Source organism: Cyprinodon tularosa, unplaced genomic scaffold (genome assembly GCF_016077235.1).
Source record: "Cyprinodon tularosa strain WSP-4 unplaced genomic scaffold, ASM1607723v1 ctg1952, whole genome shotgun sequence".
NCBI lineage: Eukaryota > Metazoa > Chordata > Actinopteri > Cyprinodontiformes > Cyprinodontidae > Cyprinodon > Cyprinodon tularosa.
In genome coordinates, this window is record NW_024038709.1 from 6,802 (window position 1) to 31,541 (window position 24,740).

Consider the following 24,740-nt stretch of genomic DNA (forward strand, 5'->3'; position numbering starts at 1 on the left):
TTTCCTCCCTATTAAGTATAAATTGTCATTTAAATAAGTATGACCTACTCTTAATCTGATCATTATTATTTCTTCCCTTCGGTTTCTCTCATTAATATTTCTATTTAATACTGACTTTTGTACTTTATATAACCTTCTTCCTTTTTATCTTCATTCCACCTTTTTTTTTGCCATTTTTCAATTTCTTTCCTCTTAATAAATGATTTTCCTTTCCCTAAAGAAATTGTAATTGTTATTGCCTCCTCTAATTGCTCATTTGTCTACTACTACTACATTTTCCCACTTTGACCTTTTAAGGTTAGCATATTGACCAAAAGCTGACACCAAAAATAAAGCAAACGATTATGTACAACAATATGCTACATTTAATGAAGACTAATACAGATTTTACTCTCTTATAAGAGTTTAGTTTTAGGTTTTAAAGGGGAGAGTTTGTATCGGCAGTCATCTGGGAATCTTTTATGTATTTACTGGTAAAGAATATGCTGATGAAGGTTCTCAGTCATCCAGGTCAAAGTCATTCTGTAAAAAATTTTTTTGATATTTTTTCCGGTAGATTTCCAAATAAATGGGACGGTAGATTTCCAAATAAATGTTTTTGATATTTTTTGAATTTTTACGGAATACTGGTAAAGAACAACCTCTCAACCAATTTAATGTAAATGTTGCGTCGAACCAGAAAGTTATTTGAAGAGCATAGATGCATAAATATGTGCATAGCTTTAACAAGGGCCTCATGAAGGTCTGTTCTGTTATTCTCTTTTGGAGAATATAGACATTGTGGGCATTCATTTCCCTGATAAGCTGGTGAAGATTCTTAGACATCCAGGTCATAATCATTCCAAAAAAAAAAACAAAAAAAAACTTTGGACTTTGTTTTTCAAGTTTGAAGACTTCCCATTCAGGACGTTTTTCAATTCAAAATTACAGTAGCCCAACAAATCCTTGTTTTGGCTAAGAAAATATGCAAATTGAACCTGATGCCTGATCCCAATAGCCTGACTCTGAACCGAATTTGATCCCTATTACTTTTTGGCCACATGCACATTATTGTGCTGCCTGGTCAACCCTAAGAAAATGTTCTGGAACTGCCACTGAACTGACACCCAATGCATGGAGGGTAACCCAAAAAGGGCCATTGTTAGAGAAACTGGGTGCCTACAAAGTGCTGTTTTCAAGCTAATTAATGGAAAGTTAGGTGGAATGAAAACTAGACAAATAACAATTACAATTTCTTTAGGGAAAGGGGAAGGAAAATCATTTATTAAGAGGAAAGAAATTGAAAAATGGCAAAAAAAAAAAAGGTGGAATGAAGATAAAAATGAAGAAGGTTATATAAAGTACAAAAGTCAGTATTAAATAGAAATATTAATGAGAGAAACCGAAGGGAAGAAATAATAATGATCAGATTAAGAGTAGGTCATACTTATTTAAATGACAATTTATACTTAATAGGGAGGAAAAATAATGATAAATGTGAAGGATGCGGAGAGATAGAAAATATAGAACACGTATTGATGAACTTTAAAACATCTGGACCTGAAAGGAAGAAATTGAAAAGAGGACAGGCCAAGAATGGAGTCTTAAAGGATTATTGGGAAATAAAGGAAATATAAAAGATATTTATAGATTAAGGAAAGCATTATTTATTTATCTTCAGAATACAAAATTAAAAAATAGAATTTAACAGATGTAAAACAAAGTTGCTACACACTCATGAACAGTAGGTGGCGGTATGCCCGCCCCTTCCCTAGAGCTCGGTGGGATCGAAAACATTTTGAATGGAAATCAGTGGGGAGAAATTAATAAACTTCTGGTCCCAGTCGCTCTCTGTCACTGATTCCAGATATGCTGGTTGTGTATTTAAATTGTTTTTTGTTTTTTTTTTTTAGTTCCTCTTTGGTCAAAATCTGGTCAAAATCCATCAATGAGATCGCACCAAACAGGAAGTTAATTGCACAAAGGATCCGGTAGATTTCCAAATAAAACACATCCGATCTTAACCCATGATCCTTTTTTTAACTAGTTTAATTAGTTTCTCCCGTATGCCACGACGTAATGCATTGATCTGAAAATCAACCTCAGACGCAACGCCGCAGTGGCGAGGGTTTGATCCGTCAGATGGAGTTAAATCACAAAGAATTCAATGTTGAATCGGGGCGGCAGCTAAATGCTAGGCGATGGCTAGCAGCCTAAACGTTGCAATTTCACATAATCCTGACGAGATCCGAAAAACCGTAGCAAAAACTAGCAAGCGGGTGATTATGTATGCTCTCTGTCATTGATTCCAGATATGCTGGTTGTGTATTTAAATTGTTTTTTGTTTTTTTTTTAGTTCCTCTTTGGTCAAAATCTGGTCAAAATCCATCAATGAGATCGCACCAAACAGGAAGTTAATTGCACAAAGGATCCGGTAGATTTCCAAATAAAACACCTCCGATCTTAACCCATGATCCTTTTTTTAACTAGTTTAATTAGTTTCTCCCGTATGCCACGACGTAATGCATTGATCTGAAAATCAACCTCAGACGCAACGCACGCAGTGGCGAGGGTTTGATCCGTCAGATGGAGTTAAATCACAAAGAATTCAATGTTGAATCGGGGCGGCAGCTAAATGCTAGGCTATAGGTAGCAGCCAAAACGTTGCAATTTCACATAATCCTGACGAGATCCGAAAAACCGTAGCAAAGACTAGCAAGCGGGTGATTATGTATGTTCACTAAGTAAATATTATGTAAATAAACCCTACACTTCTCGCTATAAATGTGATCAAAACCCATTTAAATGCAGAAACTGATTGAAATTATTGATTTTCCCACTAAAAGTTAGAGAAATCTCAGCCATGTTTATACCAAAATGTTACAGTTTCACATTATCTTGAAAAATCTTTGCAAGAAACGAACAAGCAAGTGAATATGTACATTCCCTGAGTAAATATTCTGGCAACAAACTATACATTTCTCACTAGAAATGTAATCAAAACTCATTTTAATGCAAAAACAAACTCAAGTTATTAATCTTTCCACAAAAAAATGAGCGAATGTCGGCCATCTATATATATTTTTTTCTTCTCCCAGCTGGAATCTTGAAAGTCACGTGACTAGGACGTAAAACAATAGAAAGCGTATAGGCAGAAGAAACGTAACAGTACCACAAAAAAATGGCCATTAATGTACCTCCACTACGTTTTGCAGTGTGGACCAACGTAGTGGGGGTACATTTTCCCATGAGACTGGGTTGGGGCATGAGCTGACTGCTACACCTGTCTTCAATCTGCTCATCAGGAGACTCCTACTTAAGGAGGTGGAGACTGACACTCCAGTGCCAGAGTGTTAGCCAGTAATGGTACAGCTAGACATGAGCCAACCTGCCTAATTTTTCTCTGTGTTTTGCATGAACCTGCCTGATCCAGTTCTCTCTCTCTGCCTACAGAACCTGTCCTTTCTGAAAACCTGGAAGTAAGTCAGTCTGGAATCTTCCTGCCTGCATTCGGTCAGTCTCTGCCTAGCCCTCAGCCCTCTGCCTGCCGACAAACCTCTGGACCCTCAGGGTTACCCCCCTCCTACTAATCTGTCCCATCCCAGAGCAGGTATTAACTCTATCACCTGACAAACTACTGGACCCCTGGAAATCCTCTAACCTCTCTGTTCTCCTTAGTGGTGATCTTCCCATGACCAGTCGGACCAACCCAGTTCCAGTGCACATTTGAAAACTCTGTAGATAAACCTTTGAACTTTTTCTCTGACTCCTGAGTGTTCTCTGCATGTGGGTTAGACATCTAAATCCCATTATGACAGAACACTCTGGCCAACAAACTAACCCCGCGGAAGCACTCAGAAGGACTTTGGAACAACAACAAGTCCTCATTCAGAGCCACGACACCGCCCTCCGTGAGTTCAGTGGACACCAAGCTGAAGCTAACTGCTCCCTACAGGAAATTACAGATTTTCTCTATAGATCCAACTCTCAGATTGCTACACCCGCGGCAGAAGCCGCTCAGCTTCCAGATCCGGGTCCCAATCCACCTCTCAGGTCAGAGATACACACGTCATTTCCTGAATTCCGTCCTTCCCTCCACGAAAGATTTTCGGGAGATCCAAGTAAGTGCAGAGGATTTTTGTTCCAGTGCTCAATAATTTTTACCCATTCACCACAGAGCTTCTTGCAAGATGGAAGGAAGATATCCTTTATTTGGTCTCATCTGTCTGGTAAAGCCTTGGAGTGGGCGGAGTCTAAATTCTCTTCCAATACTGAATACGATTGCTCATGTGATGATTTTGTTTCTGAATTTAAACAAACATTTAATCAGGAGACTGATAAGACCACTGAATCCCGAGGATTGTTGGAATTAAAACAAGGGAACAGAACAGTGGCAGATTTTTCTATTGTTCTGCGCAGGTGGTCTGGTGCGCAGCGGGGCGGTGACAGAGGTGGGATTTCGGGATAACTCAGTGTAGCTGCGTCCAGCTGGCTGTGATAACGAACTTCGTCGTGTGTTTTAAAACTGGTGCACTCTGCTCCTCATCCATACATTAACAGCTGTTTCTAAGCGCAGCATGCTCACGCACTCTTTCTACTATAATAACAGTTTATATGCAACATTTACCCCTCCATTCATAAAACGGTAAAACCGGTGACAGCTTTAGCCAGGGACAGGTGGTCGAAAACAGGGACTGTTCCCGGAAATCGGAGACATCTGGTCACCCTACTCTGTATGGTTTCTTCTTTGTTGAAACTGTTTGTCTTTTCTCCAAGAAACTTCATCAGTCCAAGGAGTTGTTCATAAACTCAGCCTTATAAGCAGAATATTTTGTATATTGGATAAACAACTTAGCGGTGACAAAGCAAACATTTTGATGTGCAAAATGCTACTCCTGTTCATCCGTCTATACGACGACAAGGACACCTCCAACTCTCTCTGGAAAACTTGCATCCAAAGAAGGCTGCTTTCCCAGCCATGAGCGTTTCCACATTCTTCTCCCCCTTTATTTCAGATTTGACTGGGTTCATATAAATTCTAGTGTCAGGGTATCTTAGACAGATTGTTCTTTCCTCTATCTCTAACTGGGCCTCAGTTCCAAACAAGAAAATGGGGAAGGAGTGATGCTTTTCTGTTGCTGAAAACTGAAGGATATTTGTTGCATCTTCATGGTTCAGTTAGTGAACAGATGCCAAATATTAAAGGAATTGAAAAAGAAAGTTATTGTCTAAATTATTTAAACTCTGGCAGATCCATGTTTAAATAGATTCTTATTGAATCAAGGAGTAGGCAGGAAACAAGGCAGGTATCTCATAAAAAAAAAAAAAAAAAAACTGTAAAGGGCAGGATGTTAGCTGTGTCAATGTCCTGAAGGGGAATAACTGGGCTGCTGCCATCAACACCTTTGATTAAAGAACATAGAGTTGGGCCTGATTCTTCTTCAGCTGGAGGTTTCTTGCTGTTAAAATTTGTTTTTATTCTCCTCTGTCCCTGCATGCATGCTCCATGTAAAGAAATGTTGTAGAGTCAACGACACAATGCAAGCAAATATCAAACATCGCCACTTTATCGTCTAAGAGGAGAGAATCCTGAAAGTCAATGCAGTCAGACGGATTAGATGAATAAATTGAATTAAATTAAACTGAAAAAAATAATATAAAGAGGGCCCAGAATGTGTGCTTCCATTTCAGAAAGACAAAATCTGCTGCGTTTGTTTCCGGCAGCACAGATCAATGTGCTGCTGATGCTGAAAGATAAGCTGATCTTTTGGATTTTTTTCTTACATCACAATCAATATAATAGTAAAGCACAAATCAGGCTTGATGTGATAAGAATATGTATTGAGTGGTGTGTCAGGAAATATTGTTAAATGTTGTAAAAAGGCTTTTGTCCCAACGCTGCATGTCCCGAACCCGTAACATCATCAATGACCCCTCACACCCCCACCATTGACTGTTCTCCCTGCTGTCCTCTAGGAACAGGCTTTGAAGCATTCAATGCAGGTCCAGCAAATTCTGAAACAGCTTCTTCCCTACCGCCATCAGACAGCTGAACTGTTGAAAAAACTCTAAATTATGTCACAGACTCTGCATCACACTGACAACACCAAACCAAAACGCTGCATAACTCCACCATAAATATTTAATTCTCTGAACTTCCATATCATTGCATTTTTTGCACCATGTTTTTTCTCCGACATCGTTTACATTTGATCACTGCTGCATTTTATGGAATGGAAATATAATGTATACTGTGTATACAAAATGACAATAAAAGTTTTCTAAGTCTAAGTAAGTCTAAGTCTTTAGATGTATTGGAAAGTTTTCAGTTTTAAGCGAAATATTTTGAAAAAATTTAAATTTTCTAATTTCTACAACTGAATATTTAATATCCTAAAACGGTGACTTTATTCTTAATACACTTACATGTAATGCTTCTTTCCTTAACTTAAACTGTCAGCCTATATGATTCAAACACAGATACATGAAAAATATTTAAATACAAAATCTTTTTAATTCAAAAACATGGCTTTAATGCTCGAATGGAGGAAAGTAAAGGTATTGAGTAAACAGAGAAACCAGCATCACCTTTGAAATGTTTGTTTCTTTGCATTTTTGAATTTCAGAAAGTGCATGAATACTTTTTAATTCACTGCGAACCACAAAACTCTTTACAAAGCTTGATTCAACAAAGAAGCAGCACTTATAGACGGTACTTAATTATCTTTAAAGGGAAGATCACCGCTCTACTGTGAAGGTATTGCAGAGACAAAATTTATCAATTTTCAATTCAAATGAATTCCGTTTATTTATATAGAGCAAATTCAAAACATGTCATCTTAAAGCACTGTAGAGAGATAATACTGTCAGAGTGGTTACAAGTTTATGACATGGAAAACCAGTTGATTGCATAGAGTCACTCACTTGCAAGACATGCTCCTTCTGGTTGAGCTTGCAGTGACGATGTTAACTTGCATTTTTTTCATTGACTCTTCAGCAATCCCTCACATCAAGCCTGCTCGTAGCGACAGTGGAGATGAAAAACTCATTGTAACAGGGAGAAACCAACATGACCAGGCTCAGTGTGAGCGGCCATCTGCTGAGGCCGACTGGGGTTCAAGGAGACAGAAGCAGAGATACAAAAGGTCACTGTCAACCTTCTAGGAAACACACAGCCAGGTAGACGAGCTCCGATCTAGCTCCAGTGTCGAGGATGAAAGAGAGCACAGTCAGAGAAACAGGACTACACTGAAAAACTTTCCAAGCGCTAACATCAACAAACAAAAATGTTGATGGCAGCAGCAAAAATAGAATTGTAATAAACAAAATTATTTATTAATCAATTAATATAAAGAAAGTAACAATAAAGGACTAAGATAAATTCTTATTGAACAGGAGAGCTGTAAATTTTCCATATGGTTCACCCAGAGTTGCTGGCTTCACATTCTTCCTTTTTCTTGTGTTTTTTGCAAAGAAACCAAAGAAAACTTCTGCCCAGGCGCTCCACCACATCATCAAATAATAATTGTGTTTATTTGTTGCTCTTCTGTGCCTTGGCGGAGCTCAAGTTTACAGGTTGACTCTTGGCATGCTGTAAAAACTCTTTCCAGTCTGGCCAGTACCACCACCTGCTGCAGGAGCTGGGACTACAGGTGCTGGTCATAAAATTAGAATATCATGAAAAAGTAGATTGATTTCAGTAATTCCATTTAAAAAGTGAAACTTGTATATTATATTCATACATTACATACAAACTCATATATTTCAGATGTTTATTTTGTTTAATTTTGATGATTACAAATGACAACAAATGAAAATCTCAAATTCATCATATCAGAAAATTAGAATATTACTGAAGACCAATAAAAACAAAGGATTTATAGAAATGTTGGCCAACTGAAAAGTATGAACATGAAAAGTATGAGCATGTACAGCACTCAGTATTTAGTTGGGCCTCCTTTGGCCTGTATTACTGCAGCAATGCGGCGTGGCATGGAGTCGATCAGTCTGTGGCACTGCTCAGGTGTTATGATAGCCTAGGTTGCTCTAATAGTGGCTTTTAGCTCTTCTGAATTGTTGGGTCTGGTGTATTGCATCTTCTTCTTCACAATACCCCATAGATTTTCTATGGGGTTAAGGTCAGGAGAGTTTGCTGGCCAATTAAGAACAGGGATACCATGGTCCTTCAACCAGGTACTGGTAGCTTTGGCACTGTGTGCAGGTGCCAAGTCCTGTTGGAAAATGAAATCTGCATCTCCAAAAAGTTGGTCAGCTGCAGGAAGCATGAAGTGCTCTAAAACTTCCTGGTATGTGGCTGCGTTGACCCTGGACCTCAGAAAACACAATGGACCAACACCAGCAGATGACATGGCACCCCAAACCATCACTGACTGTGGAAACTTTACACTGGACTTCAAGCAACGTGGATGAAGTGCCTCTCTTCTTTTCCTCCAGACTCTGGGACCTTGATTTCCAAAGGAAATGCAAAATTTACTTTCATCAGAGAACATGACTTTGGACCACTCACCAGCAGTCCAGTCCTGTTTCTCTTTAGCCCAGGCAAGACGCTTCTGACGCTGTCTGTGGTTCAAGAGTGGCTTGACACAAGGAATGCGACAGCAGAAACCCATGTCTTTCATACGTCTGTGTGTGGTGGTTCTTGAAGCACTCACTCCAGCTGCAGTCCACTCTTTGTGAATCTCCCCCACATTTTTGAATGGGTTTTGTTTCACAATCCTCTCCAGGGTGCGGTTATCTCTCTTGCTTGTACACTTTTTTCGACCACATCTTTTCCTTCCCTTCGCCTCTCTATTAATGTGCTTGGACACTGAGCTCTGTGAACAGCCAGCCTCTTTAGCGATGACCTTTTGTGTCTTGCCCTCCTTGTGCAAGGTGTCGATGGTCGTCTTTTGGACAACTGTCAAGTCAGCAGTCTTCCCCATGATTGTGTAGCCTATAGAACTAGACTGAAAGACCATTTAAAGGCTTTTGCAGGTGGTTTGAGTTAATTAGCTGATTAGAGTGTGGCACCAGGGGCCATCAATTTTGAACCTTTTCACAATATTCTAATTTTCTGATATGATGAATTTGAGATTTTCATTTGTTGTCATTTGTAATCATCAAAATTAAACAAAATAAACATCTGAAATATATGAGTTTGTATGTAATGTATGAATATAATATACAAGTTTCACTTTTTAAATGGAATTACTGAAATCAATCTACTTTTTCATGATATTCTAATTTTATGACCAGCACCTGTAGATGATCACTTCCAGCAGTACTTCTATCTGAACAAAACCTGGGATCAGGATCTGCTGAGTTGAGGCAGGAGGACGGATCAACCTGTGAAATTTTGCTGCACTCTATCCATATCCATGCCACCACCTCCCCTACTGCCAGTGCTGCTTCAATATATCTGCAGGTCTACAGTGTTTATTACCATGATGCTTCGCTGTAATATGAGCCAATCACATCGCTGGAAATACATCAGTGATCATTTACCTGCACCAGAAAGCGCCCTTACATTGGGATAACATGGAAATAACTCATTGTATTCACATTCATAGTGAATGTGCCTTAAGAGTTGATAAACCAAAATATTAATCAAACATGAAACAAAACAGTGTTATGAATAAAATGCTTAAAAATGTTGCAGTTACAGTTTTCCACAAATTTCTGTTGAATTATCAGCTTAATATATTTTTCTTATAAATGCACCTTTTGAACTTTGGTTTCTGACCATGTAATAAATTTGTTCAATAAAGAGCCTGTAAACTAACCTTGATGTTATGAAAAAGGGAAATAATTTCCATGGTAAACACTAGCAGTCAGATAATACAGCTGGACTCTCACCTGAGACACACATAAATATTCAAATAATTTGTTCCACCCTGTTACAGACGTTGGTTTATCCAGCATTTTACTTCCTGAAGGTCTGTAATTACTTTTCCTGTGAAACATGCACCTACTGCATCCAGTTTTGAATATTTAAATTGTGAGATGGTAAAATTCATCTGCTGTTCAGAAATCAGCAAAACAAAGATACCAACAGTTTAGTGGGACAGTTTTCAGCAGAGCATCAAGAAAGGAACATCCCATTTAGTGAGGAGAAAGGAAGCAGAGGAAGGTTTGAGCTCAATCTGTTCTTGCATCCAACTTTATTAGAATCTGCTTTATTGATTTATTTATAAAGTCTTTGTAAATATCTAAAGGTCTTTTTTATTTGTAAACATTAATTTTTCAGTTTTTTCTTCTCTGATCTGTTTCCTGTTTGGCTTCAGCTCCTCTCCTATCATTGTTTCTCTGTACAGTGGAGGAAGAGCTGCAGGTTTTCAGACCCTGATTTAAAGTATTTAATGTATTTTTCCTCCAACAGAGAAAAATTCTCTCCAGACAGCAGATATGCAGTGGAATCTGGTTCTGTTCATTCTGATGGGTAAGTTGATATTAAATAAAGCTACACTCACTGGTTTGTGATACATCATGGACTTAAAAAAAGAAAAAAAAAAACTTGTATTATGTGTTATCAAGTCTCAAACCTGTGAAATGCTTCATAATTTCTCATTAACCCATTCAAATGCTGATTGTGTTAAGCTACACTGTAACCACAGCTGCCCTGGAACAGCCAGAAGCAAAGCCAATGAATCTGCATTTTTTACCAAGGAGCTACAGAAATGGAGCAAAGGCTCAAATGACAACCGACCTTTAATACAAGACAACCTCCCCTCAGCTACTTCAGCCCTATAAACCTCAAAAAACTTTAACTAAGATTTACTGCAAATGCTGGTGGAGATTTATAATCTAGTGCTAAATACAGCAACATTTTTATATTTTCAGGTCAGAGTTGTTTCATCAACTGTCAGCTCTATGAGTTTCTCTACATTAATAAGGATATGAACTGGACTGAAGCTCAGCAGTACTGCAGAGAGAAACACACTGACCTGGCCACAGTGTCTAACATGGCAGACATGAAGAGACTCCTCAGTACCAGAGCAGGAGATAAGAGGGAGGCTTGGATTGGTCTGAAGGATCATGGTAACAGAACATGGTACTGGTCTCTGCCTGGAGTGGAGTTCAATGAAAGGGAGACAAACTGGAACCCAGGAGAACCAAGTGATGTCAATAATGGAAATGAGAACTGTGGATATTTAAATAATGACCTTAGATGGATAGATACTGGTTGCCAACATAAATACCATTTCCTCTGTTATAATGGTGAGAATGATTTAATTTTCTGCAGTTTGGTTATGGGTTTTCAAATTATTCTCTTTGTTTTATTTAGTATTTTTCCTACAAACAAGAAAACATGTAAATTCAATGTGATGTGAGTTTATCTGTTTTCTCCACAGAAACTAAAAGAACCCAGAAATACCACTTGATTAGAGAGAAGAAAACCTGGCAGGAAGCTCAGAGTTACTGCAGAGAGAAACACACAGACCTGATCAGTGGAATGAAGCAGCTACAGGATGGAGAACTGAAGGAAGTGATGAAGTCTGCAGATAATAAAACATACTTTGGTCTGTTCAGAGACACCTGGAGGTGGTCAGATGGAAGCAGTTTCTCTTTCAGACACTGGCAAGACTGGTTAAACAATCAGGAGATCAACAGTGGTCGATGTGCCGTGGCTGGGATTGATGATGAAGGCAGATGGAAGACTGACAGCTGTAATCTGGAAAAACCCTTCATCTGTTATAATGGTGAGATTTTTTTAGAGACCTCTTCTGATTTTAATATATTATTTATTTTTCTATTATGTATGATTTAGCTCTTGATGGTAATATCAATTTTCAAAAAAAGACATTCATACATCAGCATCCATTATTTAAAGGAACAATAAGCAATCATTTATTATTTGAGATAGAAAGAAAACAAATTAAAAAATGTGTGGATCAAAACGGTCACCTGAAGACAATCACCTACCATAATGAAGCTCTCTTGGTATCAGCATTAGATTATGAGTTCATTACAAGACATGATTGGTAGTAAGGCTGAACAAAGTGAATATCTCTTTATCCAGTGTTGTGATTATTATTTATTTATTAAATTCTCCTTTGCACTAACCATCACCACGTAGATAATTCATTTCTGGGTTTAAGTCTTTTCATGACCTTGAAAGCTTTCTTGTGCAGAGTCCACTGTTGGAGGATTTTCCTGTAATCATTTTGTAGAAAAGTGTTTATTTTTATTCGCATACATGAATCTGTGTGCAAGCTGCAACTCCCTCTTCCTTCTGTGTGAATCCAAGGTAGAAAATCGGTGTATTAATCCTGTTAAATGAGATCAATAATTAGTCTGTCTCTAATTTGAAAATTGCATGTTTTTAAATTTAAATTATTTAACAAATGCAATGAATTGCCCGGCTCTACAGTAGGTAGGGTAAGGGGGGGCATGGCGGGGTGCAGCTGGAGTGGAGGTGGAGAAGGGTTCACTTGTTACACATCTTATATCAGTATGCTGGCAATGCTAAACAGAGCACCTAGTGGTGAAATTTTATCATTTAAAAGCATTTTAAACCAAAGCAATTTGTTTAATTAACGTTTTTATCATTGTTTACGAATACTAATTAATAATGCCACTGAACAAGAAATTGTTTATGTCCTCTATAGCAGATAAAGTGATACTAGTCCAAGAAAACAAATCCTGGGAGGATGCCTTAGACTACTGCAGAAAATACCATGTTGACCTGGTCACCATCACCAGCCTAGATGAGCAGAGATGGATCCAGGAGAAAGCCAAGAACGCCACAACTGATTATGTCTGGATGGGACTGCACTACGCCTGCACTCTGGATTTGTGGTTCTGGGTCAATGACAAAATGGTCAAGTATGAGAACTGGGCCTCAGAGCAACCAATGGATGACTGTGACATGTCTGGAGCCATGGAGACAGGAGGAGAACATCAGTGGAGGAAAAAAAATGATAGTGAGAAGTTTAATTTTATCTGCTCTAAGGATTAAAACAGTTTGTATAATAGATTAGGTGTGGTGTTTTAACGTAGGATATTTTGTAGTTCTGTGGAAACATCTTGAATTATAAAAAATCACTTTTTCTAACTGTGAGGGATTTAAAAAATGACTCATTGGTGGAAGGTTTAAGTCTGTGTCTTTTTCGATGTAAGAACTTCTCACCACTCTCTTTTTCTTTGAGGTCAGTTGGTCAGGTGTTGCCATAGAAACGCACCTATGAGCAGTGCTGACAAGGACCTGGTGTTTTACAATCAGCCTCATAAGGAAAATCCACACTGACTGAGAGGGAGGGGAGATGTCTGGGTTTGGTTTTGGTTTAGATCGGGGGTAACCAATTAGAAATCAGCGAGGTCCAAAAAAGAAAATCATCAACCAGTAAAGATCAGGAGACATTTTTAATTATCTTTTACTTTAAACAGAGTTTAACACTGAAATAAAATGAGGTGTCTATGCATTCATGTTAAACATTGATTTTTTTATTTTTTTTTATTTATTTATTTATTTATTTATTTATTTTACACTGTCCTGTCTGGCAAGGTGGCTATAAGAATAATTGTCTTTATGCCAAAAGGAGCCCAACAGATTTTACTTTCACAAGTTTAGCAGTATGGCAATTGCCATACTGCTCCATTTGTTTCAAAAAGGAAAAAGAAAAAAAGGGATAGAAAGGAGACAATGACAAAACATTTTCAGTCTGCTTCATCACCTGTAACGAGATGAAAAAAGAACAGCACAACCAAAAGACACGGTACGAGATATACAATAAAGCAACACCTTGAAACTATCGCTACACCGGCCCCCCAACACCACGCCCGCCGGAGCCGCCCGGACCCCCACACACCAGCGGCGCGCCTCCAGCAGGACCCCCACCCAGCAGGCCCGCCCACCCCACCGAGAAAACAGACATGCCAAACCCCCCCCCCCAAAAAAAAAAAAAAAAAAAAAGAGCCCCCACAATGCGACAGTGGACACCAGACACCGACCTGCCCGCAACCGCTCCCCCCCACCGAGGAAGAAAAAAAAATTAAAATAAATAAATTTATGAATTAATAATTACAATTAAATTAAATATGCAAGAGGAGAAATGCGAGGGGAAAAAACCGGAGCCCAAAACAGGACCCAAGACTCGCACCCCACCATGCCGTGCAGCCCCCCCCCCCCCCCACCCCCCCCCCCCCCCCCACCCCCCGAACCGATACCACAGAACCAGCATCGCAAAAAAAAAACACCACCCAGGAACCGGCGTCGTAGCGAAGGCACCGACACCGAAAATCCCCGAACAACACCCAGCCCAACCCCGAAGTGGATCCAGTCCCAGGCCCCAGGGATCCGAGGCTGCAAGGGCGCCCCACCCCCAGAAAGAAGCCCCAGCAAAGCCCCGGCCGGCCGGGGCCAGCGGAGAGGCCGCAAGGAATGAGCCAGCAGCCCCCCGGCATCCACCCCCAGACCCCGAGCTCCACCAGTGCACCGGTGAGCCCCGACGCCAGCCAGTGGAGGGAGACCAGGACGGGGGGAATGGGCTCCGCACTTAGCGGAGACTTGAGATGTATTTGGGAGAGGGTGCGGTTGAGACCCCAACCTGGGAGAGAAGAAAAAAACAAAACAAAAAAACACACCATTTCAATCATGCCTTCCCTAATAATAATAAATAAAGAAAATAACAACGCGGACACACATTCACACATAACACTCACATCCAATAATACCAGGACCAAAAACCCAGTGACACCGGTGGTTGGTCCCGGGACTATCGGATGACCCAATAAGTGAACCTAAAATCCGGATGTGGGGGGAGGGGAGCGGCGACACCGCCACACCAACCCATCTCATTCCTGCTTCAAGCCCGGCCCCCCACCCCGCACACGGACAGGAACACCCCCAGCCAGAGCCCCCCCCGGGACCGGGGCCCACCCATCCCGCGCAGGCCACCCAACCAGAAAATTAAAAAAGTAAAACAAAATAGACATTAGTAGAGAACAACAATCTTTCAGTTTGTTATATTGACAATTTAACCCTGATTCACATATATTTTTTAAAACACCTGAACTTACTTTTTTGTTTCTTTCATTTTTCTGTCTTAATGAGAGCAGTGGGCTTTATGCTGCCCTGCAAGGCTTTAAACCTGGGTTTGAATGGAGACAAAGCCATTCTCAAGCACATATCAAGGTGCTCATTTTAAGCCTGGATCCATATTTATTTTTGTTTCTGTTCATGGTAGAGAATCCTGCTTCACAGCAGCAGGTTGAGCCAAACATACTCTAAATGTGCAGGGTCTGCTCCGGTCCGGTCAGGGCAAGATCCGCTATTGCAATCACACTAAACAGGAAAAAAAACTGCGAGAAGATCCGGTTTGTTACATTAAAATATAGTAACAACAGATCGGTAACTACAAATTAGAGCATAATTCTTATATATTTAAAAAACCACTGTTTATTTAAAAGATTGGATGCAAACTATTGGTACTTCAACAGACCAGGAAGCAGATTTTTCATCTCCATCAGAAACCACACATCTGCTGGATGCTGATGGGGATTTTTTTAATATGTCATATTAATGCCTTGCATGCTGTCCTCAAGCTTCAAGGATAAGTCGGAGTGCAGCAATACGGGAGGAACAGCGGAGGCTGTAGGCTTTGCTTTGCGCAGGAGGTCAGGAGCGCTGCAGAGACGGAGGATGTGGGATTTTGGGGCAACAGGAGAAGCGGCGCAAGTGAAGTTAGACAATGTCGTCAGACAACATGTGATAATTTATAAATGTTTTAAATCAGGTTGAGTCCAGATTAGCCAGCAGGTGGGTCCAGATCCGGATCGCAGTCCTTAAATCCATGACCTCTGCTTTAGATTATTGCTTAGTGTCAATTTGTTGAATGTAAATGGGTTTTATTTTCCACTAGTTTTAATTTTGTTGATTGTTTCCAAATAGAAAATTTAAATGTAAAGGTTTCCAACCCTTTTATTAGAGATTGTACAGGCTGATGCTTTAAAAGCTGGGTTGATTAAATCTCGGTGTAACTTTTTCTTTCTTTTTTTTTGTTCTTTTGCTGTTATTTAGGAAAGTGTCTGCAAACCTTACATTAATCTTTTATAAGATGATCCTTTATTTCTAGTGTCTTCTTATTTCTGCCCCTCCATACTAACTCCATGTGAACCTTTGTCTACATTTGTTTTATTTTGCTCAGGTTATATATTTAATAAATGTCTGTAAAAATTGGGCACTGTAAAAAGTTAAATACTGTAAACATATCTTCTATAATAAAAAGTAACCACATCTTATTTGGTGTTTCGTTTTTCTGTCTAATAAGTGATGTTTTTTAAAGTTAAGGGATGCAGTCAAACTGAGAGTCCATGTAATGTTTAGTAGGTAGCTCCCATCCACAGGAAGCCAGAGTCTATACATAACTTTCTAGTTAAATATGGAGATGTGTCTATATAAAATGGCTGTAAAAACAACAGCATTCAAAATCTGCTCCAAGAGAGAGAAAATTAATAAATGACCCTATGGTGGCTTAATAAAGCTTAAAAGCAAAACACTGTTAAGCAAAAAATATATATGATCCTCCTTTTGTTAAAATTAAATGAACAGTCAGATCTATTTGGTTAAGTTGGGAGCTGGGTACGTTTTTGTTGATTTTAAATTGTTATTGTAAACTTCGAAAATGTGTGGGACTGCTGCCAATTCTCACAGCAGGTAAACGTTTGCATGAAATATTGCACATTTACATGCATAATAATAATTTTTTTACATGTTTTTTTTCTGTGTGGGTTAGTGTTTTGGCTGTCACTGGGTAATACAGATTGTCAGAATTTGATTTTGTTTAGGTCAGAAAACTGGCTAGGCCACTCCAAGACATCGAGGTTCCTTTTCTTTTAATCATTCTTTATTCAGAGCTCCCTAAATTCCCTGAAAGTGGTTGCCTGTGTCCTTGGGGTCAACAAAAACTACAAAATCACAATGTATAAATCCCATTAACTTTATAAAATCATGGCCATTACAACAATTGTGTGTGGAGATGACACATTTAAAAGTTATTTAGACCGAAATCTAGACTGTCAGAATGGAAGAAATAATTAATTTGGATTGAGTTTGTTGAATTTAAAGAATAGTTTAAACACAAACGTCAGGAGAATATCAGTATATCACTATACTGAGTATGCTAAATAAGAGCAAAGAAGAAACAAAGCAAAACACACCTAAACATACCTTTGTATACCTAAAAGAAAATTGGATCCATTTCCTTCCCACCAGGTTTCAAATGTTCTTCAGACCAGACGGCTTCACAGGGAGTCATACAGGGAGAAACATCGTGAACACGTTGATGGAGGTAAAAAATTTATGGGGCATTACTGAAAAAGTAGCCTCTGTTTTTACAGATAAAGCTGCCAACATGCTAGTTGCTGTCGATCTCACTGACCTCTTACAGTACATGTTGGCTGTTTTGCCAATGTGCTTAATTTGGCTTCACAGTCTGCTCTTAAAACTGCTGCAATCACACGGCTTCTGAGCAGAGTAAGATGCACCTCTGCTTTTTTTCATCAAAGTACTTTGGCCTGTCGTGCCCTCAGAAAGATTCAGAGGTTGTTGGAACTTCCGCAGCACAAACTAGTAACTGATGTCCCTACGAGGTGAAACAGTGCTTTAGACATACTGGAGAGATTCTTGGAACAACAACCAGCTGTCTCTGCTGCCTTACTCACCCCTGCCAGTCTGGGTCCTTGAGTAAGACCCTTAACACCAGACCTCTCCCTTGGGGCCGCACAGTGGCAGCCCACTGCTCCTTAAGGGAATGGGTTAAATGCAGATGGGAATTTCTCCAGTGTGAGATTAATAAAGTTATACAATTATTATTATTTTTATTATTATTATGGCAGCAGAGGATATTGTACAGGCTCTTAAGCCATTAAAGAAAGCCACCATAGTGATGTTTCAGAAAAGCACCTCTCCTCTGTTGTCATTGCAACCCTAAAGCTGAGCGAGAGGAAGTGTTAACACATCTTGTAGCTCTCACCAAGGAATTAGCCACTGTTAAAATTTCATTGAGTACTTAATAATGATAAAATTCACACTATAATATTTTTTTTTTCTTGCTGTCAAATGGAATGCTAATCAGCCTGTAATTATTTAAACACTCACCACGAAAGAAATTGAACTATATTTATTTCACATTTATAACCCCAAAATGCATATCGAATTAATGATATCAAATTATAAATCTGTTCTTTATTAATGAAATTTTATATTTATTTATATATATTTTTTTGCAACAGCACCAGAGAGGGCTGATAGATGTAGAAGATGAGGTAATTTAACCCCTGGTGACCCTTCTGGACCACAATCAAAGAAAACAAGGGACCTTCGTGCTCTGGCTGATCTCTTTGGAAGCTCATATAAAACTCCATTAGCAGTGACCAGAACCAAAGATATGAAGGCATTAGATGAGGTGATCCGTTATAAAGAGGTACAACCACTGTGACTCTCCCCAAATCCACTCCATTGGTGGAGAGAGCATCCCTCTGCATCCCAGGTAGTGTGCCTGCTGAAAGGATCTTTTCAAGAGCAGGATGCAAAGTCACAACCTAGAGAAGTAATTTGATCTGAACATTTGGATCAGCTGCTTTTTCTGAACAAAAATCTGCATGTAGCCTCTTAGTCTGTAGCCAGGAATCGGGAAATGTAGTTACAGGTATGTTCAAAATAAGAAGTTTATCACTAAATGTTAAATAACTAAGAATGTTTACAAGCACTGAACATTTTCAGTGCAATTAAGATTAACGCAAACCTGATATTTATGTTTAAATCTGCATAAATATGCACAAACAAGCTACTGATGTGATTTTATAGTGTTTATACGCAACAATGTTTTGATAATCTCCTGTATGCACATTGTGAAAAGTTCTTGAATTGTGAGATTTCATGTTTAGTTGCTCATTCATATGTTTACATAAGCATGAAAATAGCAATTAAATGTCCACTTTACCTTCAATCATTTGTCTTTGTACTTTTTTCCAACTGAACATAGACACATTAAAATTTGTGATTTTAATTTATTGAATCGGATTGAATCGAATCGCAACAAAAATTAATCCAAATCAAACTGAATTGTGAGGTTACTATCAATACCCAACCCTACTGCTTTGCAACCACCTTTTCAAAGTTATATTTTTTCATGGTTGTATTCACAAGGACTTCTGAAGGTCCCGGTGAATATTGTTGTTTATTTGTTAATCTAACAAGTTATTTTGGTTGTTTGTTTGCTGCAGTTCAGAGCAGTTCAACAGCTGTCTTTCAACCCCAATCTAAAAGCACTCAGATGTTACATGGCAGGATAGTTTAAGGATAGTTTCCTATCCTGTAATTTGTAAGATGTGTCCTAAATTCTATGAAGAGGAGTAAATATTTTCTAAACTAATAAAGGGTCATGCACATTTGGTCTTCCTACAGGCAGTGGTGTCAAAAGTACACACATTTGTTACTTAAGTAGAAGTATAGATACTGCAGTTTAAAACTTCTCTGGTAAAAGTTGAATCATCAACTTGACCTCTTTACTCAAGTAAAAATGAAAAAGTATGTGCTCCAAAAACTACTTAAAATATAAAAGTATAAAGTAACCTTTTGTTATGGTTCTTATTTGTTGTGACTCTGAGTTTTCTGTTATCAGTTGTTTTGTTTTTATTTTCCATGATCTTCAAGCATTCTTTAGTTACTCTCTGTTGCCCCCTTGTGATTGTTTTCTTTCCCCTTGGATTCCCTCTTGCCAGTTCCACCCACACCTGCTCCCCATTCAGCTCGTTAGTCCAACCTTTTGTTTGGTTCTCCTTAAATACTCCACCTCTGCAGTCACTCAGTGCTGGTTCCTTCTTGTTGCTGTATAGTCTACTCTGCTCGTCTCTCCCCGGCTCCTCAGACTCCTTTTTTCCCCTGATGTCTCCATGATTTTGGTTTGTTTTATATTTTAAGTTGGATTTCTGGATTTCTACCTCTACTGCTATTTGGTCTGCAATTAAACCTCTCAGAACTCATCTCTGCTTCACTTGTCTCTGCATCTGGGTCCTCAAGCAACCTCACCACCCATTGTTGACACCTTCATGAAAAACCGCCAGACGCCACTATATGAATTGAAAGCTCAATTTTTCGACTATTTTAAAAATTCTTTGAGATAGGGCCAAGGATGAGGGAGGTCTTGTTGGTCTCCATCTCCATCTCCCGATACGCTCTCGCCTGTGTCCGACCTTTCAGACATTTCAAAATATTTTTCTGAATCCAACATTGTAGCATGGCATAGACTATTCATGTTTACAGTTTGAAGGACACCTGCTTGCTTCTGATGATTTCCTTTAGCTAACCAATGAGTGTTTGCGTTATATGACTCATCCAATTACACTAGTTTTCACTATATGTGGATGGAGCCAACGATCTGCATTGAATGGTGCACATGATGTGAAAGAAATATTTATAAACATTAAACCAGGGGTAACCAACAAAAAATCAGCAGGGTCCGAAAAAAAATCATCAACCAGTAAAGGTCCGGAGACATTTTTAATAATCATTTAGTTTAAACATAATTTAACACTGAAATAAAATGAGGCATTTATGCATTCATGTTATACATTGAATTTTTAAATAAAAAAATAGAACATTTTTCCATTTTATAATCTCAAGTGAACAATCGTTCAGTTTGGTATAGGCTATAGACAATTTCCTGATTCGCATATTTTTTAAAACCCATGAACTGACTGTTTTTAGGTCTTGATGAGAGTAGTGGGCTTTAGGCTGCCCTGCAAGGCTTTAAAGCTGGGTTTGAATGGAGACAAATCAATTCTCAAGCACATATCAACCTGCTCATGCATGAGCCTGGATCCATATTTATTTTTTATTCTGTTCATGGTGGAGAATCCTGCTTCACAGCAGCAGGTTGAACAAAACATACTCAAAATGTGCAGGGTCTGCTCCGGTCTGACCAGGTCAAGATCCGCTATTGCAATCGCACAGGAAAAGAATGGCGAGAAGATGCAGTTTGTCAAATTAAACTATATTAACAACAGATCGGTAACTACAAATTAGAGCATAATTTTTATACATTTCCAAAACCTAACACTGTTTAGTCAGAAACCGCACATCTGCTGGATGCTGATGGAGATTTTTTTTATGTGTCGTATTAAAGTAAGCGTTCATTTCTGCATGTTTTTTCTCCTACGAATTGACGACTGGCACCGTGTTGGGTCCGGGGCAGGAGTCCGTACCAGTGGCGGCTGGTGAAAAATATTTTTGGTGGGGCTGATATAGCCTAGTGTATGTCTCCAACTAATCCGGAATAAGAATTCAAATAAACAATTGGACAATACATACAATTTAACAGATTTAATTTACTATATAATAACAGTAACAGTGATGATTTGGGTCACTGTGACGGGGATCTTTGGCCTCCAAGAATCCAGTCTCAGTCGGGTTACCGGTGTTGGTGATTTATTGAGCTCAAAAACTCAAAACAGGGTGCAAAAGAAACTAAACATATACAAGATACTCTGGGCCTCAGCCTCCCTCCAGTTACCAGCAATGTAACAAAGAAACAGAAAACAAAAATTGCCGCTTTTCTTCCCACAGCCCTCATTAAATAGTTTAAGCCCCTCACCTCAGGCTCTCTTATTTCTGATTTCTTCTCATTAATCAGTTTTGTCCATATATTACCTCCACAAACAATTGATGTACAAAAACAAACAAATAATTTTTCCAACTTAATTCTTTTACACAGATTCATTGACTTATTCAATTACACCAAACTGGGTTTGAACCCAGCAAAGACGCAGCCAGACTGAAGATGACAAGTCCCCGTAGCATAAACACGTACACACCCACACCCCCCACATACCCACACACACACACACACACACGGCTAACCCCACTGAAATATTAAGTGTGCACCCTCAATATGCCAGCAGGTAACCAGGACAGCTTGTGTGTTTTACGTTCATGGAGCTACTGGGCTCAGCGCGAGTGTATTGGTCCTCACAAACACAGTATAACAGGAATGTGTGTGTGGCGCGCAAAGTTAGAGAGGTTGTTTTAAGCGACGAGGTGGATTCGTCACAGTCACAATAACCATGACATGAAATTTTCATATCCTACAATAGGGATGTTCTTCTGGCAAACGGGTAGATAAATAAGGATCTCACCGAATTTGGTGGAAGCTGCATCTCGTTCGTTACATTCGCCATCTTCCCTCTAATTGTCTGCACCTGCGCTTGGGTTCAGAAGCCTGTTAAAGGACAGTATTTTCAGCGCCCCAAGACCATAAAGTTCCGAGACGCTGATTGGCCATTAAATTCACCTAGCAATAGTACATGATTGACAGATTCTCTGCAAATGTGGGGCTGTCTGATCACAGCCCCCAGAACAGAGACGGTAGGAGTCTGTCTGTGGAAATCCACAAGTGAATGACAGTAGATAGGGAAATGTAGTTTATATAATTTGTTTTGCTTATAGGTACACAGTCTAGAGAGTAAAACTGACATTTATGAGTTAATTTCTAAAAATATATTTTACGTTTCTCTCTTCTTATCAGGGAGGGCGGGTGCCCCAGCGCCCCCTATGGGCCGGCCGCCACTGGTCCGTACGAGGAAGGGGCTTGTGGAAGCAGTGGCCGTTGAGCGGCGGATGGTTAGCTGAGGACTGAGGCCGATGAGCTCCAGAGACAGTTTGTTTATAGATTCCAGAGATGGGGTCCAAGCAAAGGTACAGAGGGGCAATCCAGAAGAGAGGTCCAGGTCCGATCGAGGGTCCGTTAACTGGCAGGTTGAGAGAAACAGAGGAGTTAGGCAGACTTGGTTGCTCACAGGCAGGCAATCAAAGGCAGAACTGATGCAGGGGTCCAGAGGCAGATCTGGTCTGGATTCAGGGCAGGCAGACAGGATCAGATAAGGGATCAGGCAGGCTCGGTGAAAAAAGGCAAAAACAGGTCCGGTAACAGGTAGGCAGGCAAAATGTAGAAATGCTGGAAGGTACTCAATAGTTGGTTTGAGACGATCTGGCACTGGGAACCCTAATTAGTGATAATAGCAGGCAGGGTGGAGTGAGCAGGTGTGTAGAGTTGGAGATTAAGCCAGCACCAGTGCCGAGATCGTCATAACTTGGGCTGAATCCTTGGATGGCAACACACATTTTGGGATCAACAAAGCATTATTAACCTTAATCATCATAGTTGCTGATATGGCTTTGCAACATTTGTAATCTTATATTAATAAATGTTAAATGACATCACTATGAACTCTATGCCATTGAGATTTTTGAAATAGTTTGAGATGCTAATAATTGTTTTAAATATAAAACTAATAACTTACATTTATTAAATGATTCCCAACATTTAATCTGAAGCTACTAATTGAGATATTTCATATGATTTCCACCATATCTTCCTGATTTCTCTACTACCCAGCCAGGAAATTTCAATTCAGTTTAATTCAGTTTATTTATGAAGCGCCAATTTACAACACATGTGATCTCAAGGCACTTTACAGTTCACCAGATCATACAGTCAAATTGATTCAAAGTTTTCTAAAGAAAAGTTGATTGCATCGACACATTGACTTGAATGCAATCCTTAACACTAAGCATGCTTGTAGTGACACTGGAGAGAAAAATCTCCCTTTTAACAGGAAGAAACCTCCAGCAGAACCAGGCTCAGTGTGAGCGACCATCTGCCGAGGTTGACTGGGCTTCAAAGAGACAGAAGCAGAGATATAAAAAGCAACTGTAAAAGGCGGCCCCGTCCAGGACACACACAGCCAGGCAGATGAGCTCCGAGCCAGCTCTTATGTCAGAGAATAAAGAGAACACATCCAGCCAGTCACAGTCAGAGAAACAGGACTACACAGGCCGATTTCCAACATCTATAAACAAGGGTGATTATGGCAGCAGCACAGCTGATATTTTTCTCCAGGATGGCGTCACAGCCAAACAGGAAAAGACCAAGCAAAGCTACTCTGAGGAAAAGCAGAGAGAGCATAACGTTAGAGATTGAACTAACAGATTCTGCAGAGTGGGAGCATAGAGATAGAATGAAACAGAATGATGAAATGGGGGTCCCTATGTCCTCCAGCAGTCTAAGCCTATAGCAGCATAACTATAGAGATAGCTCAGGATAACCTGAGCCACTCTAACTATAAGCTTTATCAAAAAGGAAAGTTTTAAGCCTAGCCTTAAAAGTAGACAGGGTGTCTGCCTCACGGACTAAAACTGGTAGTTGGTTCCACAGGAGAGGAGCCTGATAACTAAAAGATCTGCCTCCCATTCTATTTTTAGAAATTCTAGGGACCACTAGTAAACCTGCTGATTGAGAGCAAAGTGCTCTGTTTAGGAAATAAGTAACACTCGGATCTCTGATATGATTTAGACTTAGCCAGATTTATTTGTGATTTTGTTTACACAAGTGTAAAACAAAAAGACATTTCGAATACAATAGCTCTCTAGACAATTTAATTTTTTTTTATTGGAGCCTTGAAAAATAGTAAAAAAAATATATAAAACAGTAATATAAACACATGACTATAAAATTAAAGTTCTAACATTTCATTTCTTTTAAATATATAATGATAAAATATAATAAATATAATAAAATAAAATACAATAACACATTTTACAAAACATTCAGCAGTCTAATGGCAGTGTGGAAGATACTGTTGGACCTGCATCCAATGCCTCGAAATCCTTCCTGCTGCCCTCTGGAATGACCCAAAGGGCAGCAGGGTGGACAGTTCATGGTGGGGGTGTGAGGGGTCATTTATGATGTTATGGGCTCGGTACA

General features: G+C 39.3%; 1 protein-coding gene across 1 annotated transcript; it reads left to right on the top strand.

Annotated features, from left to right (window-relative positions):
- Positions 1–9,963: 9,963 nt before the first annotated feature.
- On the top strand, positions 9,964–13,015 carry LOC119782586 (C-type mannose receptor 2-like). Its single transcript, XM_038283590.1, has 5 exons — positions 9,964–10,108; positions 10,358–10,417; positions 10,819–11,196; positions 11,331–11,678; positions 12,588–13,015. The coding sequence occupies exons 2-5, from the start codon at positions 10,384–10,386 to the stop codon at positions 12,935–12,937; spliced, it is 1,110 nt and encodes a 369-aa protein (XP_038139518.1). The 5' UTR covers positions 9,964–10,108; positions 10,358–10,383; the 3' UTR covers positions 12,938–13,015.
- The last annotated feature ends 11,725 nt before the right edge of the window (positions 13,016–24,740 follow it).

What these genes read in the sequence shown, in the direction of transcription:
- LOC119782586 (XM_038283590.1), top strand. Translation starts at nt 10,384, where the DNA reads ATGCAGTGGAATCTGGTTCTGTTCATTCTGATGG. An exon ending in CCATTTCCTCTGTTATAATG is followed by an intron (nt 11,197 to 11,330) that starts GTGAGAATGATT and finishes TTTTCTCCACAG; the next exon opens with AAACTAAAAGAACCCAGAAA. An exon ending in ACCCTTCATCTGTTATAATG is followed by an intron (nt 11,679 to 12,587) that starts GTGAGATTTTTT and finishes TGTCCTCTATAG; the next exon opens with CAGATAAAGTGATACTAGTC.